This window comes from Bidens hawaiensis, unplaced genomic scaffold (assembly GCF_021521415.1).
Source record: "Bidens hawaiensis isolate Kalapana, Puna unplaced genomic scaffold, B.hawaiensis_p1.1 tig00002273_1, whole genome shotgun sequence".
Lineage (NCBI taxonomy): Eukaryota > Viridiplantae > Streptophyta > Magnoliopsida > Asterales > Asteraceae > Bidens > Bidens hawaiensis.
This window is the reverse complement of record NW_027491121.1, coordinates 1,677,877-1,699,095: the sequence shown is the minus strand read 5'-3', so window position 1 is coordinate 1,699,095 and position 21,219 is coordinate 1,677,877. Positions and strand designations below refer to the sequence as shown.

The 21,219-nt window shown below is 35.0% G+C and overlaps 1 protein-coding gene and 1 pseudogene across 1 annotated transcript; both read left to right on the top strand.

Annotated features, from left to right (window-relative positions):
• The first annotated feature begins 1,175 nt into the window (after window positions 1–1,175).
• On the top strand, window positions 1,176–4,933 carry LOC143613929 (PH, RCC1 and FYVE domains-containing protein 1-like; annotated as a pseudogene).
• A 10,474-nt stretch (window positions 4,934–15,407) lies between these two features.
• On the top strand, window positions 15,408–21,110 carry LOC143614357 (putative E3 ubiquitin-protein ligase XBAT35). Its single transcript, XM_077087818.1, has 11 exons — window positions 15,408–15,645; window positions 16,810–16,924; window positions 17,012–17,092; window positions 17,182–17,270; window positions 17,369–17,454; window positions 18,210–18,291; window positions 18,493–18,592; window positions 18,688–18,738; window positions 19,253–19,338; window positions 19,535–20,060; window positions 20,786–21,110. The coding sequence occupies exons 1-10, from the start codon at window positions 15,544–15,546 to the stop codon at window positions 20,030–20,032; spliced, it is 1,290 nt and encodes a 429-aa protein (XP_076943933.1). The 5' UTR covers window positions 15,408–15,543; the 3' UTR covers window positions 20,033–20,060; window positions 20,786–21,110.
• Window positions 21,111–21,219: the final 109 nt, after the last annotated feature.

Here is a 21,219-nt window from a genome sequence, read left to right as displayed (position 1 = left end):
TAGTGATGAAATGGACCGTAAATAATGGAATTCAGGTCTGACATCTGGGCCAAACTACATGACCTGGCTCGTTGAGACCTCCTCCATTGCTTATGGCCACGTAACTCCACTTGTAGCCCAAATTATACCCTGTTTATGTTGGGCACCTTTCTGCCCGTTTTCCCCTGTCTAGCTGGTCGGAGTATGAGTCTGCTAACACTTGAATCAACCCCTTACCATAGCATGAAACTTTTGTTAGTTAGGTGCAGAGAACGAAAAGAATGATCACCACCGGCTAACATTTACTCTTGCCATATAACTTTTTTTTTGTGGCTCTTGTTCTTCAAGTTTATGCCGGCCTTTCAAGCTAGTTATATTCTGACTGTTGATTGTTTTCTTTTACTGTATGTTGAATCCTAATTTTTCTTTGACAACCAAACTAAAAGGTGTTTATTTAAATTGACAGGATGAAACAACTTTGATCTGGTACTCCCATGGACGGGAAAGGAATTTGAACTTAGCTTCAGTTATTAGGATCATCCCTGGAAAGAGAACAGTTAATTAGCTATTTCAAGTATTAATTCATTGATTTATTTCCTGAAATTAATTTAATCAGCAATAGTATATGTACCTGCAGCTGGTTTTCAAAAGATGCAGCCAACCTGAGAAGGAGTACTTGTCGTTTTCCCTTATTTACAAAAATGGTGAAAGATCCTTTGATTTGGTTAGATAACTTATTCTTTCGAATGCCTATTTATTCAAATAATTAAAACCCTTAAACACACTCGAGAGTTCACAGAATGTAAAAGTAATTACGATGGTTATATAATTGCAGATATGCAAAGACAAGGTTGAGGTAGATGTCTGGCTTGCAGGGTTGAGACATTTAGTTTCTTCAGCACAAAATCGTGCTAGACGTAGCGGAAGTGATATTTCTGATGTAAGAGTTTCATTTTTCTATCCTTGAGTTCACTCGGTATACATTTCATCCGCTTTGGACTCAATGTATGTTCTCTGATTAAACTCTATTGTACTTTTTTTCTTATTACAGGTTTATGATGTTGCAAGTGAAGCCGGTCAAAAGGGGCGTCCTTCTGGTGTAGCATTAGAGTGTGATTCAAGTAACTCGCGAGGCTCATTCTCTGTGGATTTGCGTTATCCAGAAAACATAAGTAGTTTTCTTAGTTCAGATGTGGCAACGGGAAGTGCAAACATGCAAGTAAGAACAAGTTGTGCAGATAATTACAGAATTAGTGTTTCAAATACACCTAGTTGTTCAACTCAAACTACCGCTGCACCTGATGATATAGAATCATTAGGAGATATTTACCTTTGGGGAAAAGTTTGTTGTTTTAATGAGGGAACTTTAAATAGTCCCAACCAAAAGGTGACACTTTAACTCCTAAATTACTGGAATCAAATGTAGTTATAGATGTCCAACAAATTGCGTGTGGTGTTTCGCACTTTTCTCTTGTAACAAAACAAGGTGAAATTTTCACTTGTGGGGAGGAATCTGGTGGTAGGCTTGGTCATGGAACTGACCGAAATGTTGGTCGCCCTCGCGTTATTGAATTCCTTTCGGTTAATAATGTTGACTTTGTTGCTTGTGGTCAGCATCATACTTGCGCTGTATCTTCATCTGGTGATTTATATACTTGGGGAGACGGGACCCACAATGCTGGTCTTCTTGGACATGGTACGGATGTCAGCCACTGGATACCCAAACAGGTTTCTGGACCTTTAGAAGGAATCCAAGTTTTATCAGTTGCTTGTGGTAATTGGCATTCGGCAGTGATAACTTCCGAAAAGAAATTATATACGTTTGGCGATGGGACTTATCGTGCTCTGGGACATGGTAATCGAGAGAGTGTAAAATTTCCAAAAGAGGTTGCATCTTTGAATGGGCAAAAAACTCTTAAAGTTGCATGTGGATTATGGCACACGGCAGCAGTTGTAGAGGCCTTAAAATATCAAACTAAAAACAAAACATCCAAAAAACTTTTCACTTGGGGGGACGGAGATAAGTACCGTCTGGGTCATGGAAACAAAGATACTTACACAGAACCAACATGTGTACTATCTTTAACTGATCATAATTTCCATCAATTAGCATGTGGACATACTATGACCGTTGGCCTTACGACATCCGGTCATGTCTTCGCTATGGGTAGTACTGCACATGGTCAACTTGGTAACCCACAAGCTGATGGTAAATCCCCTAGTATGGTTCAAGATAAACTAGTAGGTGAATTTGTTGAAGAAATCGCATGTGGAGCGTACCATGTTGTGGTTTTAACATCAGGAAGTGAAGTTTTTACTTGGGGAAAAGGTGCAAATGGGAGACTAGGACATGGAGACGTAGAAGATCGAAACACTCCAACTTTGGTTGAAGCATTGAAAGATAGAACTGTTAAAAGTTTATCTTGTGGTGCAAATTTTACAGCTAGTATATGCATTTATAAATGGGCTTCTGGAGTAGACCAATCAGTTTGTCATGGTTGTAAACAAGCATTTGGTTTTACCAGAAAAAGACGTAACTGTTACAACTGTGGACTTGTGCACTGTCATGGTTGCAGTTCTCGAAAGGCTATGAAAGCAGCGATGGCTCCAACCGCGGAAAAGCCACATCGTGTTTGTGACTCTTGTTATGTAAAACTTAAGAAAGCTGCTGAAACCGGAAATAATAATAGTAATAATAATAACAAGAGCAATAATGTTTCAACTTTCAATAGAAGGTTTAATAAGAGGACTTCAAAGCCTTTGATATCCCAAATAATGGAACCGGTCAAGTACCATGAAGTGAAATCAGGAAAATGTGGATCAAGATCTAATTCTACTTCGATGGTAAGAACTTCTCAAGTTCCATCTTTCCATAATTTAAAAGATGTTTCATTTCAATGTTCAGTAAGTGTTCTTCATAGTACGTGGAAACCTGGTACAATGACTCCAAAAATACCTGCCTTCACTGGCCCAAGACGGCCTAATCCTCCGTCCACTGTTACCCCTAATTTATCACGGGGTGTGACCGATGATCAAAAGAAATCAAATGAAAATTTGAGCCAACAAGTGTCAAGATTGCGAAACCAGGTAAGAGCTCTTGTTAACTGATATTTCATTTTTGTCTTTTTGTTATCTTAAATATATATTAGATTATTAGTATTATTAGGGGTTAATTGTGTTTTGAGTCTTAGCTTTGATACCATGTAATAGTAATGGACTACATCTTTAACTGAATTGCGTAATTACAAAGAAGGGGGAACCCTCAAAATATAGGAAACACACCCTAAAGAAACCTAACTTGATCCCGTGGGTTAAACACAATTAAACCTTAATACTATGTTACACCTGAAAGAGATTGTAATGATCATCCTTTCTATATGCAATTGTTATTATTATTATTATTTATAATTGGTAGGTGAAACAATGGAAGCAAAAGAGTGATAAGCAAGATTCAGATATTAGAAAACTACAGACAGCTACTAAACAAGCTGAGTCGTTAGCTGAAAATGAAAGTGCCAAATGTACAATTGCTGTCTATGCGTTCAAATGCATCATATCTCAGGTATGCCAATATTGTATCTATTTCCACTTTTTATTCTATAATTTTGGCTCTGTTTTTTTGAATCAAAGACTCTTGAACTCAGATATTATGTAACTATAAAGAATCCATATTGGATTTTTATGCAACAAAATATTACAACAATTTAGCAAGTCGACAAAATTAAACAATGTGGTACAGTATGCATAGATGATGTGGTAATTACTTATTATTTTATTGGTTTTGATAATCAGTTAAATGAACTGGCCGAAAAAATGCCACCCGAAATCTCCAATGAAGAAACTATCAAAGACTTGATTGATAAAGCCAATGATTACATCAACACACACGGAAGTGTTACGTCTTCAAGTCGTGCTCCCATGCGATCATATGAGCCTGGAGAAAGTTCAAGTAATCATAATATTGATGAAAACAATGAATCTTCTTAAAATAATACTTCAGATGCTGAAAGTCAGAATAGTTTAGAAGGCAGGAATCCAAACCGTGATAGTGGGAAAGAAGTGATTGAACAATTTGAAGCCGGTGTTTATGTTACTGTTCTCCAACTTTCAGATGGTACCAAAGTATTCAATCGGGTTAGATTCAGGTACTTCAACCTATTTCTCACTCGTCTAGCTTTTACACATGTTCCTTTTAACAAGTGTCTGCAATATCTATCTTAAGCGGGTCAACTAAAATACTAGCTAACTGCAGAATGGTTCAAATGGGTCGAATCATCTGAACTCTACTTTAATGCCTACAATTTTCTAAATAGTTTTATGCAGTTATATAGATTATTAGTACAATGATTTTACTTTTTTTATCATAAAATGTCCTTTTTAGCATTATCTAGCCCCCAAACTTAATAAAAGTGACTATTTTGTTAAGTTTTATAAATTGTAGATAAAGAATAATACATATATTAATCCTAGTACTTATAACTAGGCATGCTTTCCCAACCTTTGTCATGTAAAAGTAAATGTTAAGATGAAAGGAAAACATCGATCAACATTTGACCTACAATCCACAAGTATAACAAAAGAGCTCATTTGCAATCAGAAGTTCTCTATTAATCCAAATTTTCTACAATATCGCGCAGCCGAAGAAGGTTCAATGAACAGCAAGCAGAAGAATGGTGGAGGGAAAACAGGGACAGGCTGTTTCAACGGTATAGTCCAAGAAGACCATCAGGTAGTTCAAGTGTACCACGGCCACCTGCTCAGGAAAATAATCAAGAACCACCACCATCTACTTAACTCGGTTTTGTTCTTGTGGGAACTTGTAATTAGGCCAAAATATGATCTTCTTTAGAGTGTTTACTTTCTTGAAGATGGTAGTGAAGGGAGATATGTTGAATCAAAGTTTAAAAAGAATTTACAAAGATTCTGCTTAACATGACTCCAGTCTGTTATCTTGTCATGTTCTCCAAGGTTTATGGTTTGAAAATTTTATCTTCATTAGGAGATCACTTGTATATTGACTACATCAAAAGAGATTTAGAAGGTAAACTTTGTGAGAGTTAAAACAATCAACTATACTTCTGTTTGTTATTGGAAAAAACGGTTTTAATAATCTAAATATAGCTCATTGATGGATGACAATTCATACTAGCAATGAGGCCGATAACACTCTTAACTTTCACTTTTGTTGTAAAGAGCAATCTCATTTTATCAAAAAATAACTTATATACAATAGATTGATATGTTTCCTATTTAAGATAGGATTTGATGTGTTTCCTATTTTCGTTCAAAGACACATATAGTATATATATTGGAAACACAAACAAAAAGAGGGGGGAAACAAAATTGTGGGTATAATTATCTTTTAACAAAAGTTTAACTAATGATTATTTCTAGTTGGTTGTGTCTAAAGGAACATCACGAAGACACTATTCAAACATCACTAACGTGTAATAAAAGCCTTATGATCACATGGGCCGTATGGTCAAATGAACCATACGACAAAGGATAATAAGCATATGGACATATGATGTGTTTGACAACAAGGAAATGACTGAGATGACAACTGGCAAATTTATATGACTCATATGACCATTTTATGTTCTATCATACGAACCTAGGGCTGGCATACCGTGTATACCCGTATACGATAAGACACGAACACGATAATAACGAACACAAAATGTGTATACATGTACACGACACGAAAACTTATCGTGTACCTCTAACCCAAACACGTATACGAACCTGTTACTACCTGGTATACACGATAATACACGATAATAGCTGTTTAGAATCACACTAGGTTAGAACCCGCGTGATACACGGGATAATAAAAAATATATAATAAAAAAACATATGTAGTACACAGTGTAATAATAAAACAAAAATGATAAATAAATGATAATATAAACAATTACAAACATTTTTATTAATATCATAAAATTACCAATGAATCTCCTATGAATTTATCGAAACTCATGTTTCTACCAACGAATCTCCTATGAATGTTTTAATTTTGTGTTACGTTCGATAAATCGATACCCATGTTGATGAATGTCGATTGAAACAAATGTAAAAAGAAGAAATCAAACAAACCTTATAATTCCAATGTAGAAGACGAATGCAAAAGCAGACAGCGATCGTTAATTGAATATGTATAGTTTAATCGCATTTATACTTTTTATTAGGGTATAATCATTATAGAATTATGGTTGAGGATTACATAGAATTGTTAGGTTTAAGCCTAAATGATGAAAATGGAATTGCTTTTGACATAGTCTGGTTGTTTACATAACCCGCTAAATGTGAATTGAATTTTAATTTTAATGAAAAGAAAAAAATAGAAAAATGCCAAAATATCATGTGACAATTTAAAGAGATTTGATGAAAAGTATTTTAATAAAAAAAATCATGTGGCAATTTAAAGAGATTTAATGTAAAGTATTTTAATAAAAAAGAAAAAATATAAAAAAATGCCAAAATGCCATATAGTAATTTAAAAAGATTTGATAAAAAGTATTTTAATGAAAATGAAAAAAATAAAAAAAAATCAAAATGTCATGTGGCAATTTAAAGAGTTTTGATGAAAAGTAGGAAAAAATGGTTGTTGAAAATCCACTATTTTATTAGATAGGTAGATATTTGACAACCTAGCGACGGAGAGAGATATGGTCGGCGAGGGTGATGGCTGGAGAGAGATATGGCCGGCGACAGGAGGAAGGCCGGCGACTGAGAAACGCCGGCGACGGGAGGATGGCCGGCGGTGGTGGGATGGATGATGAGAGGCGAGTAGGCGACGGTTGTGGTTTGGTTTGTAAGACTGATTTGGATGAATTTAGGGTTAGGGATGATATAATATAACTATATTATATATATAACAGGTAAACAGGTATTATACCTATTTATACACATGTTTAGACACGAAAATTAACAGGTAATTTCGTGTCTACCTGTTTAGTACACGAAACATGTTAAGGCCTTACATGTTACCTGTTAAAGTCGTGTAGGTACGTGTCGTGTATTCGTGTCTAGTGTATAAATTGCCAGCCATATACGAACCATATATTTTTAAAGGCTTTGTTGTGTAGACTTGATTTAACATCATAAGACCCGTATTGTATATTTCATATTTCAATTCCCGGATATAATTATGAATCATGTTTGGGGTCACTTTAAAATTAAAGTATTTCGTCTGTGTGCAAAATTAGTGGTTAAATAAGATAGACTGAGTTCTACAATAATAAGATGTTCTTTCTTGTAAAAACTGATTCTTACTTTGTATGTTGAAAAGATCATACGATTTACCATCACAATGGTTAGGATGAAACACCGTAACTCTTCCTAATAAAGAATGATGGTTTGGTGTAACCGTCGTGATGACATTAATGGGAACCATACTGGAAACTTCAGTAAGCAACTCCATCAACGCTAACTTTGTTACCATTAATCGCCTAGTTATAATTGTTGCACGATTGCAACCAATAAAAAATGCTCTGATATACATCTATTTATACATCTCAAATCCCCTGTAAAGTTGTGTTTCTTTAATGTTTCAAGTTCGGTTTAGTTCGTGTTTAGTCCATCTTTTATTAATTTAGGTTTTGAGTCAAGTTTATATATGTTTACGTATTTTATATCTTTTGGTGTCTTGCATGTTAAACTTAATTCTTTCTATCTTTTCATGTGAAGGTTAAGTTCGTTTTGCTCGTTATTGATTAAATGATTACTCCACTTAGTGTTTTGATTTGTTTTCATGTAGATGATGATTTGTAAGTCAAGGAAAAGAAGTTCCAGAAGGTTCTTATCGTTACTTGGAAGCTAAGGAAGAGACCTAGAAAGTTTAAGCATAAAATAAACAAAAAAAATTCGTAGCCCCTCATATAGTAATCCACGCCGCGCGAAGGCATGCCCAAGGGGGGGGGGGGGGGCGCGACGCCTAGGCCTCCTTGGTCAACCGTTTTTGCAAGTTCCAAGCCCATCTCGTTCTATATATATACTATTGCAAACCTAGACGAATGGAGAACTTTTGGCAGCCGTTTTTGAGAGAAATAAACAAGGGTTTGAAGATTTTTTGAATCTAGGAATCAAGGAGGATCATCAAGCTTTCATACGGGTGTTCAAGGGTTGATTAAGACGGGTTCTCTCGTTCTTTATCTTTGTTCTTGTTCATTATCGTTCATGATGTTTCTCTTTGTTCTTTGGTTTAGTTATTTATCTTTGATTATGACTTTGCTATGCTAGACTTCATGTCTACCTAGGTTTGATGAACATGTTTGATACTTGATTCTTGCTTTGGACAAATGTTTTGATTATGGTTTCGTTTTATTAATAGTAAAAGACTTGGTTTTGTTTTCATGATACGTATAAGTATTTATTATCTTGATTGATTATTAATTATTGCTTCACGAAGATCTTTTATCTTTTGATTGTGTTCTTTAGATTTAGGATTTATGTTTAATCAATGACTTGGTGTTTTGATTATTATGGTTGAATGGGCACATTAGATCATAGAAGCTTGTTAATCATTTATTAGGACTTTAAATGTTTTGCTAAATTCCAAAAGCTGTAAGGTGAGGAGTTGTTCATGTGTCTTGGTCAATCGCATGCTAGGATAGATAGTGACAATATTCTTGCTTATTGTGTTGATCCTTGTTCATGATGTCGTGTTTAGCTTATCAAGTTATCTAGGGTTTAGTGTTTCGTGAGATTGCTTGCCTAAGATACTATTAATTAACCCTATTTGATAACTGTGAGGAAATCAATATACCTGATTGCTTAATAATCTAATAATTATTCTTTAGGATTTTACTTGATGCGATCAAGGGTTCTTTAGGGTTTGTTAGATGAATATATTTAGAAATCAGTTTCCATATCATGTTATTTGTCCATTTTTTGATGATTGTTGATACATGGAATTCTTACCTAGGTATATTCCTTCTCTATTTGATTTCGATCTTGTGATTAATTGCTTGCTTCTTGTTTAATTATTTAATTGCTTTCTTAGTTTAATCTTAGTTTAAAAACCCCTTTTAAACATTAATAATAAATAGTCGTGTCGTAAGTCGAGTCTAATTAGTTAATTAGCGTAATTTATAGAGTCATGTGGGTTTGATATTTCGGACTTACTTAGCTTTAGTACAATTGACCGGTTCACTTGCCGGTGTTTTGTGTAGTTGAGTCTTAAGTCTAGTTTTTATTACTTGCTTAGTTTAGTTAATATTTAATTGACTGTTTTCTAGCACATCATGCTCCTAATGACCGGTGCCACTTAGATCAGTCCCACGGGTCATTAGATCCTACCTGTCATCCTTCTTTTATGCAACATTTTCTCAATTATGCAATTCTAAAGCAACTTTTGGTGACACATATGCAATCCCACCAACCCCTCGCTTAGGGCATTTCCCTCTAACCCCAACCAAGTGGGGCTACCTCTTTAAACACTCAGGTTAGTGAGTTAAATAACAATAGTCATGATCTAGCGTGTACCGACTGCACTCCACACATCTTAATTTATTTAAATACGTATTCTTATTCCTCATTTGGGATGTAATAAAATCCAAATTACCCAAATAGCATGATTGCACTAAAATCCCCAACACATGTAACGTCATAAGGCCAAGTTGATGTGATAAACACCCTAAAATACACTTCTAGCTATGTTTATACAGAATTCCTTTCTAATTTAGTATGGTTGCTGTAAAATAGTACAAAAATTATAATTACCTTAGTCAAGTTATTCTACAAAGGGTAATAAAAATGAGAAGTGTAAGAAGCCATAAATTATTGACATGTGTCAAGTGAGGACCAAAGGAAAAGAGTATAAAGGTAATTGTATATATTTTCTCTCCCAACATGCAAGGCACATGTTAATACCCCCATCATTTTAAAACGTTTATAACTTTTTCGTATGATATTTTTTTTTAAAAAAAAATCATCATAATAACAAACGTTTTTTATCTTTAATATGAGTATGATTTTTTTTAAATAAAATTTAAAACAAAAAACATCTCATTGTGTCTTTCCGCACACCATTGTGTCTTTTCGCTTATAATTGTGTCTTTTTTCGTCATTGTGTCTTTTCGCACACCATTGTGTCTTTTCGCTTATCATTGTGTCTTTTTTCGTCATTGTGTCTTTTCGCACACCATTGTGTCTTTTCGCTTATCATTGTGTCTTTTTTCGCACACCATTGTGTTTTTTCGCTTATCATTATGTCCTTTTTAATCATTGTGTATTTTTTCGTCATCGTGTCATTTCGCACACCATTGTGTCTTTTCGCTTATCATTGTGTCTTTTTTCGTCATTGTGTCTTTTCACACACCATTGTGTCTTTTCGCTTATCATTGTGTCTTTTTTCGTTATTGTGTCTTTTCACACACCATTGTGTCTTTTCGCTTTTCATTGTGTCTTTTCGCACACCATTGTGTCTTTTCGCTTATAATTGTGTCTTTTTTTCGCACACCATTGTGTCTTTTCGCACACCATTGTGTTTTTTCGCTTATCATTGTGTCTTTTTTCGTCATTGTGTCTTTTCGCTTATCATTGTGTCTTTTTTCGTCATTGTGTCTTTTCGCACACCATTGTGTATTTTCGCTTACCATTGTGTCTTTTTTCGTCATTGTGTCTTTTCGCACACCATTGTGTCTTTTTTCTCCATTGTGTCTTTTCACACACCATTGTGTCTTTTTTCGCCATTAATACATGTTACACAATAACTTGAAACGTAAAACACAATGATGAATATATATAACACAATGACTTGAAATGTAAAACACAATGGAAACAACATATTACACAATGACACAATGCACAACAAAAAAAACAAAATTAAAAAACTCATTAATTTTTTTTATTTTTATATAACAATATGATACTCATATTAAAGATAAAAAAACGCTTATTATTATGGTGATTTTTTTAAAAAAAATAATGTCCTATGAAAAAGTTATGGACATTTTAAAATGATGGGGGAATTGGCATGTGTCTTGCATGTGGAGAGAGAAAGTCAACAAATGTGGGTTATTACCTTAATGCCATTTTCATCAATTTTTATTTATTAAATTAATTTCAGCCATTCAAATCTAAAATTAATGAACTGGATTCCTTCTCACCCTTCTCGTTTTTGTTGTCCTTTGTATTTTAACTTTACCCATAATTATCTATACCGTTTTGGGTGGAAACTCCCATATTAGCGTATAAAGTAAATAAAAAAGATATTGTTGTTTATATATAACTTATTTAGTCATATGGAGTTTTATGTTATACGCATGCCTAACTGGTTATGTATACACATGTCGATATATTGTTGATTTAAACTCAAATACGCCACCCCTCTCAATCAAGAGCAGTATGATAATTATGAGTAAAAATTAACACGACACGAATCTAACATGAAATTGGGGGGAGGGGGGAGGGGGTTTGGCTGATTCGGTGAACAAGATTAGCTCAATGAGTTGTGTACAAGCTGAGTCTTAGTCGGTGGGTTCACAAGTAACTTGTTTAACCTGATTAATTTAAAAAAAATGTGTTCTCTTTTATAAGTTAAACTAATTTGATATCTTGTGACAACATTTAAAGAGAATTGGCGTTTATAGCTTAAACACAATAATTGTAGTAACATTTGTATTTTTGTTGTATATTTGTAAATTAGATTACTGTCATGAAAATAAAAAAAATATAAAACTAATTTTTTCGTGAAATAATGTAACATCCTAAATATTCTAATAATAAATAAAGAAAGTTACGTTTAGTGATTTCGCGTTATTAATTAATTAATACCGAGTAAAGAACGGGTCATGGACTTAGATTAATTAAGGTGGGTTGAATGGGAATGGGCCTTAGGTCCATGGGCTTTAAGGGATATAAATATCCCCTAAACCACCATAAAACCCTAAACCTCATTTCATTCCATCTTAATCTCTACACACTCAAAAACACACACATCCTTCACCTCACACGGCCGCGAGAGAGAGAGAGAACGGGACTCGAGTCCAAAATCAAGCTAACCATTATTAGACCTTTGATATACGAGCTAGATACGAGATAACCAAGCAAACCGCGACCACACCGAACGCGTAAAGGTATGCCTTTTACCTTAAAGTTTACGTTTTTAGGATCGGTTAGCTTTGAAACTTAAACATAAAGTAAATCGGGTCTAAACGAAACGTAAAGTAACAAACTTGATGTTGGAAATGAACTTGACAAACCTATGGCTATGTACGGCGACTTGTTATTAAACGTTTTAAGCCGAAAGCTCCAAACTTTATGTCTTTCCGGGCCAAGTTTTACCCGAACTAGGCCATGGGAATGATCGCGGAGTTAGTTAACGTAATATCCAAGAAATTCTCGATGAAATAAGGGTGATTTTGGTGATTAAGTTTGAACAGAGACGGCAGCTGGGTAACTTCGCCTACAAAGCTTAACTTCGCTTGCAAGCAAGTTCGCCTAAAGCCAAGTTCGCCTAACTGTAACTTCGCCTGGTGATAAGGTCGCCCATGATAACTTAGCCTAAAGCTAAGTTCGCCGAGCCTTAACTTCGCCTGGTGATAAGTTCGCTCAATGCTTAACTTCGCTTAATGTTAAGTTCGCTTACAGTAAATTCGCTTAATGTTAAGTTCGCTTAACACTAAGTTCGCCTGCAGTAAGTTCGCTTAATGTTAAGTTCGCTTATTGTTAAGTTCGCTTAATGTTAAGTTCGCTTATTGTTAAGTTCGCTTAATGTTAAGTTCGCTTATTGTTAAGTTCGCTTAATGATAAGTTCGCTGGAGTTAGCAAATTAGAAAGTAAATTAAAAACCTAATGAAAAATGTGTTAAGACAGTTAATGGAAATAAAATTTTTCCAAGCTGAACTGGCAGCTCGACCCCAGCCAGGGGCTCTGCCCCTTGGACCCTGCTAGGGGCTGCCGCCCCTAAACCCCGCTGCCAGGGGCGCTACCCCCGGACCCCCGTTCGTTGTGGGTTATATAAAGATAGAAATACAACATGAGTAGTAGTAGATAATTGATACGTGTAAATATTATACAGTTAGCCGTGCACAACTCAAGAAGGGAATAAAGATTAACGGAGAGCGTAACAAGATTCAGGTGAGTTTCTAGCCCCACTTCCTTGTTATGTTTTCGGGGCTGTGTGCATACTCGATGTGATAGTTAATACACTTATCTTAAGTGATAAGTGTATGCCTTGTATGATTTATGTATGATGATCGCTTGACGGTGCGTGAACGATCTTCGGATATTGCATGAACCGTCAGGTGGTAGTTAAGATATGATTGATAAGTATGATGAGAGATATGATGTATGTATGAATATATGATGTATGCACAATGTATGTATGTTATGATGATGGTACGTGAACGCTCTTCGGAGATTGCACGTATTGTCAAGGAAAGTATGTATGAACAGGTATGGTACAGTTACACGAAACAAAGGGACCAGACCCTAATAATATCTGTGATGTTAGGGACCAGACCCTTATAATATCTATGATGTTAGGACCAGACCCTCATAATATCTGTGATGTTAGGGACTAAACCCTTATAATATCTGTGAAGTTATAGGGCGAAAGGCTCTTTAAAACGTATGATTATGTATGTAAAGAAAGTATGAAGGTAAGAATGAAAGTATATGCACTTATGTGTGTGTGAAAGAAAGTTAAGAGGTTAAGTATGAAATGTAAGAAGGTATTGTATGATTATGTGATTAACTAGAACTCACTCAGCGTAGCTGACTTTTAGTATGCACGCAGGTAAGTAGAATGAGGCAGGTAGCTTGAGGAGGACACATGGCAGAGTTGGACGAAGCTGGCATCTGAAGATTTTGCTATGATGTTTTATTTTAAAAGACTATGTTTTGTTTTTAAATGACTATGAATGCTCGATAAGACAAGAATTATGGTTATGGAATGTAATGGGTTGAATGTTTTTAATGTTCCGCTAATGTTTTAATTAACACTGATATTTAGAACTGCGTTTATGAGTAAATCCAACACGAAAGTAGGGCTACTGGTAACGGGGCCTTACAAATAATCAGTTCGTGTCAAGCCATAAAAACTCATCCCATGTTCTAGTTAATGAGTTTAGAGTGATTTTGAGGTTGTGTGAAATTTTGGATTCCACATCAGATTTCCAGGTTTGTGAATGATCGACTTGCCAAAACATAAACACAAGTAATTTAACGCCTATGAAATGTATCTGAACCTTGTGTTGAGCTCTAAGAGTTGATATAATATCATTCAAAACTTAAGGCATACATAATGAAATGAACTATTGTTAGGGAATGAAAATACATGTTTGGGTTGGTCATACGAATGAAATCATAAATTACCCAAGGAATCTCACATCAAGTCATTCAATTGCATCCACCTGCTTTTATGTTTTTTCACTCTATTCCCTCTATCACCCTACTTTCCCGACACTACCACCATCAATACTAATGTTATTACTACTACCACCACCGCCTCACTATCACCACCACTCTCACTGCCTCCATCATCATCACCACTGTCCCCATCATCACTTGACCACTATCACCACCATTCTCACTGTCGGCATCATCACCATCACCACCATTACCATTTTTTTACTTTTGTTAAACAAGATTTATTTTTAAACATGGGTATTTTTGTTATTAATGATTCACGTAACCCTTGTGTAAAACGTTAAAAGAATCCTGGTCATAAGATGTTACCATTTCTTTTGTGACATCACAAAATCTCCCAACAATGGTCACACACTTATTGCCATAGCTTCAACAAATAACCACACTCAACAAATAACCAAATTCATGGACCCTAACCATCAATACTCCATAAAGATATATCTTTTCAACAACATACAATAATTAATAATAATGTCCTTTTTAATGTGATGTATTGGTAAGAACTTTAGGTTTTTTATTAAAGACTTAAGTTTAATCCTTACTGGAAACACTTTAGGGGATATGGATAACTCAATAAAGGAAGACTGTGATCTTTGTAATCTCTAGTTCGATCCTGAGAGCGTCCAGATTTTACCACCAGTAGGCCTTAAGATGGGTGGGTTTTTCCCGAAACCAGAAATAACTCGAAGGCACTTAAGGGCTCCGTACAACCGGGTTAGACCAAGTTACAGTGACATTTTTCCATTGGGTCACCTTTACAAAATAACTAGAAATTTTATGTTTGTTATCCGTTAAACAAAATTATAATAATAATAATAATAATAATAATAATAATAATAATAATAATAATAAAAGTTATGAAGCAAGCACAGGATAAAGACTATGTAGTACAGAGCTAGCTCATGGATGAATCGAACTAACTGCCAACTACAACTACAATGGACGCTTGAAGATGTAATCAAACTCAAGACAAGAAACCACAACCCTTTGACCAAATTGTAATCCATAGAAATTACGCGGAAAAGAAGAAGAAGAATAGACTGACTATATTATATTTATATTTATATTTAATTTTCTTTCTTTTTTCCTTGAGGAAAAGTAAAATGCAATCAAGCCCTGATCTTTGGATCACTGTTTATTAACACCACCCAATTTCATTATTATTATTATTATTATTATTATTATCAAATGGGTTTACAGCAATCCAAAGATGAGCTTTTGTATCAACAAGTCACAAATGCCAACACTGAAGCCGTCAAAAAGCTTCGAACCGAAGGTGCTGGTCTTGAGGTATTTATTAAATTCTATTCATTTCATTAAATTCGAGTTTTGTTATAATTGGCAATTAATTTGGGTTATTTTTTTTATAAAATTCAATTCTTGGAGTTGAATTGGTTAATTAATTTGCCCCAATTTCAATTTTTAATCACATTTATATATTTATAGGTTTAAAGTTCAGACCTTGTGTTATAATAATTGCATATAACACAGTAAATTAACATTGATATGGGTTTTGCTGCTAATCTAGATTAATATTATTTATGTATTTAAAAGGGGTTGTCGTGCAGCTTGTTGTCCGCTTACCTGGCTCTTTATTTGTCCGCTTACCTGGCTCTTTATTGTACTTGGATCTTTTTAACTATAAATAAATAAATTATAACAAAAATAGTTGTGAAAAATATTAATAAAAAATAACAGTCTAGTTTCCAGATTAGCCTTTTCAGACTGCTTATTCGAATTGGTTATCTGATGATTGTGTTATGATGCAGCAATAAGCTGTTTCGAATTGGTTAACTAAACTGATTAATTTAATTAGTTGCTAGAGAATTACGCCCTTTTAAATAGGCGGTTTAAAGTTGTTTATTCCAAATGGATTATTTGAAGCAGATAATCGGTTTTAACCCAAGCCCACTGGTTGGGCTTGGCCTCGTTTGCAAATCAAGTCGGCTCAGCTCGTTTATCTTAACAAGCTGAAATGTTGAGCTTGAGCGAGTTGAGCCGGCTTGTGTCTCGTGAAAGGACAAAACTGCCCTCATGTGAATATTTACATGACTAGACTTTAGCGCAAAAAAATTAGCTTTGGTTAGTGGAAAGGATTTAAACGGTGAAAAAAATGTGAACGTAAAGGATGATTTTTGTTATTTTCTTAGTCTAAGGACGAAAAGTAAATTTTAATATAGACGGAAAGTGTAATTTACTCTAAAATTTGTGTTATACTTTTGGGTTATTATTTATACCTATTAAAATTTGTGCTTTAATTTAAACAAGCCAACTAGCCATCTAAACAAGCCTAACAAGCGAGGCAACGAGCCGAGCTTACTTTGTCTTTGGCTACGCTCAGCTCAGCTCTGATCGTTTATAAACAAGTCAATTTTCAAGCAAGCTTTTTGAACAGCTCTACTTAGTGTTGAAGTTATGTGTTTAACCATGTGTAAACTGTTGTTTCTGGTGCAGTGGACGGATAAAGAAGGAAAGACTCCTCTGATATTGGCTTCAATGAATCCACAGTTATTTGATGTTGCAAAAACATTAACAGAATTGGGTGCAAATGTTAATGCCTACCGTCCAGGTGTTCTACTTTCTGCCCTTTAAAGCCTCTATGTAGCTGTTTATTATAAGCTCTTCATATACATTATACAATATGTATCCGTGTCAGGTCATCATGCTGGAACTCCTTTGCATCATGCTGCACAAAGTGGATTAGTGCAGATGGTTAATCTACTGCTTTCACATGGTGGTGAGTACTTGTTATTTACGGGTCTCTTTTTTTATTTATTATTACTTAATAGTTAAACTAAATACGCTATTTATTATTATCATTTTCAGCTAATGCATTGGTGTTGAATGATAACTGTCAAACTGCACTTGATGTTGCAAGGCTCACGGGAAATAGTAATGTTGTTCATGCAATTGAGGTACATTTGACATTTCATTTCACACGTGATTATGATTTATGACTTGCACCAAACCCATTGTAATGATTTTAGTTGGATTTGTAATGTGATGCTTTTAGAGCCATATCTGCTTATTCTCTGGTTGGTTGCACGAGGTATGTGAGCCGGGCTTTCTTGACCTTCGTGCTCCTAAGCCTAGAAAAGTGTAAGTGTTGCATTTTATCATTTGTGTATAATACTACTAAGTGGTCATATCAATATAAGATGCATAAATTGCGTGGTTCTAAATTCAAATGTTTCTGCATGTTTTGAGCTATGTTTGATGGTGTCATACATATTAACATGGACCTGAAAATTTGACACGACACGAACCCTAAAAGAGTGTTGTACATATGAACCAAACACAAACACAACATGGATATTTTCAGGTTGACACGAACACGGCCTGTTTAACCCAAATGTATTTTAATGTTTTGTTTTTTTTCCGGATACTTTACAATTACAAGTTTACAACAAAAAATGGGTGTATATAAAAACAAGTAGATCTAATTATAAAATCTTTTCAGTTTCTTCTTAAAACTTAGTTTTGGCATAAGTTACCCAACCAATCTAATTTATGACATAAAACACATTTAAAAACATAACTGGGTGAAATGGGTCACACCGTGAACCCGTTGGGTTGACATGACCCATTTGGCCAAACGAGTTAGCGAATGACCTGAAACAGACCCGAAACTGTCAGGTTGACATGAACACGACTTGTTTAGCAAAACAGGTTCGTGGGTTCGACCCAAAACTGACCCAAACCCATTTATACTAAACCCAAGCCTGCGAATTTCATGTTGTGTCAAAAATCCGCACCTCTATTAATGGAAAGTATTTGGAATATTGCTCTACTTTGATGTATCTCTCTCTCTCTCTTGACCTGTCACCTTTTTTAATGAACCGCACTATTTGCAGGTGGGTAGTTGTAGTACCGTGTGGACAACGTAAACAGTCGAAACCTATGCAGTTGGAACTTGCTATATATTCTGGCTTACAGGTATGTTTGTTTTTAGCTACTAATAACCAAAAATCAAGGATCACTGTACTTGTTTATCTTCTAACTTTTGAATACGTTTGACTACTTGTTAAACAAAGGACAACTGCTTAATGAAACTGCTGATAGATGCTTAAAAAACGCTGAACTTGTTGAAAACTTTCTATTATAAAGTTTCAATAACTGTGACTTATGAATGAACAGGATGCCAAACCGCGCACAATTATGGCACTATGGAAGGCTAATATTGATGAATCAAATCTTAACCAACCCAATCCTGCATTGATCATTTCTAGTTCCAAGAGTAAGTTCTCAACACATTCAAATTTGGTATACTTGTTCATGTAATCTGGTATATAAATGTTTTACATTATTTTTTTTTGTCTTTTACACGTATAGTCCCGAAACGTTGGAGACGGAAAAGAAACATTGGGCACTCCCAAGTTAAGCGTAAGTTTAGCCTAAACTTCCCACGCACACAAAGAATAATCATTTTAGTTAACAATTTCCTCAAGTTTGTTTTTTATACTTTTCTAACAAATTTTTGTAGGTTTAACTTTTTAAGTTAAATTGTCTTGGTTATATGTATTTAGAGGGATGTTCAATGTATGTACGTATAGCTTTAAATGTACAGAACTGTGAGAATTGCACGTACACAAACCACATACCTACCTTTCTCTCTCCCACTACATCTGAGCAGCACTGCATACAAGTGTTTATGCAATTCTCGTAGTTCTTTACTTAAATTTGTTCTGTATTGAACACCCATCATGTGTGTTTGTGTATAAATATCATTTTGTCTTTATATGGGCCTGAATATGAAGTCTATCTTCATTTTTAGGTGATCATGTATAGAATAGTTTTATCTGCAAAAAATTAGAAAAGCATCAATACATGTTTATGTACCGTTATTGTAAAATGAAAGACTTGGATTCCTGAACCTGAATTTATTTCTCAATTACAGAGTCACGCATCAAACTTGCACCCGTTAACGAAAATGAAAAGCCACAATTTAAGCAGTTTTGCAATGCTTGCAAAGGAATTACTCAGGTATAATCATCTGCTTGATCCATTCTAACCTTTTTTGAATTATTACTCGAGTGTTCACATTGTACCTTATTGAGGCGTTTATAATGATATTTCGATTAGCATTTTGGAACTAATTATCTAGTTATTGTGTCTTAAAACAGCATAATCAATTCTTAATGTTTATATAAGCACAATTTTCATATTTTACACATTGCAGGTTATGCATCTTGCACTTCCATTCAACACCCAAGTCTCTAATATTGAATCACCTGCCCAAACAACACGAGACACTGAGTTACCTCTGCCTATTAACACCTCCCTCCAATCCAGTTCAGAAGTGGGACCCACGGCCCCTATTAGTTATTATCCCAACTCGGAGACCGGCATATATTCTCAAGTTGTCCCAACCGCACCTATCATTATGAGTGCACCACCCTCGGTCCCCTCAGCACCTCTGTTACCAGAAACAGTTGATGACGGTCCCGTTCACTACCCATCAATTGACTCCAACCCTAGTGATGTTGAGAAGGAGATTAATAATAATGATTCTTCATCGTGTGTTATATGTTTGGATGCACCGGTTGAGGGAGCTTGTATCCCGTGTGGTCACATGGCTGGATGCATGATGTGTTTGAATGAAGTCAAAGGCAAGGATTGGGGTTGCCCTGTTTGTAGAGCCAAGATTGAACAAGTTGTGCGGCTTTATGCTGTTTAAGGTTATTAAACCTGGATCGGTGTTGACTGTAAGTTTTTGTTTTTTGGTTCAAGAAGAGTTTAATGTTCAAACCATTGGTTTGATTATGGTTGTGGGTGTTGCACTAAACCAATGCTAACCGAGAAACCATCTGTATGGCTTGACTTTTAATTAAAGGTGTGTACGAACTGAAATAACCTAACAGTAACCATAACTGAAATAACCGAACCCAATAAAAATCCGACGGTTTGGTTTTAGTTTTTTGAAAAAACCGATTTGGGTCGGTTTCGGACTTCGGTTTTGATATGAACCAAAAACTGAGAAAACCAATTTTTAAATAAATGATGTAAGCCCAAAAGATTTAGATTCAAATATCAGTTAACCAAAAAAAATTAGGCCCAAGTTCATCTTGGGCTATTTTTCTGTCTGAAACAGTTTACAAGCCCAAAAGGTAAAAGCAAAGAAACCGAAGAGAACTAAACCCATTGTGGAAAGTGAAAACCAAAACCATACGATTTTCAAAAATCAAAAACCGAATTTGTGGTTTTTATGTCCAGTTTGAACCCAAAACCAACTCATGCACACCCATACTTTTAATAGAATAATCATTGGAAACAGTCAAAATGGGTTCATCTTAAAACGGGGTCAAAATGGGTTCATGTTGAAACGGGTCTAATCAAACTGGTTCACGTTGACCAGTCCGGTTTCTTTTTGTGACCCAATCCGCTTGGTTCCGAAAGCTGTAACCCTGGTTTTTTCTCATTGTTTGTGCAGTGTATATGCATATTTAGGAACTTGTGAAAATAGTGTTTGGCTGCTATTGTAAAAGTGGGGAGTGTTGAAGCTGATCATTATTTCTACAACTATTACAAGGTATAGCATGTTATTAATGAAGTAAGCTAGCTCCCTGTCGCCTTTACTTTTTGAGGTTATGAAAACTCCATATGGTATAAAGTATGTGCTAATTATTATATTTTTGGAGCACATCCTATGCTCCTTCCTGTCTAAAAATGAGTAAAACAAGTAAATGTTGTATATGTACTTATGTAGCATGTGGATATGAATTCTATATCTAATGAAATTGTGGTATTTATGTGAAGTATTGTCAACATGTTCTTGGAAGTTGTATTACATGCTTAGCATGTTGTATTATGTGAAGTGAAGAGTTTTCTGAAACTCAAATCTCATGGAAGAGTTCATTGTCGCCA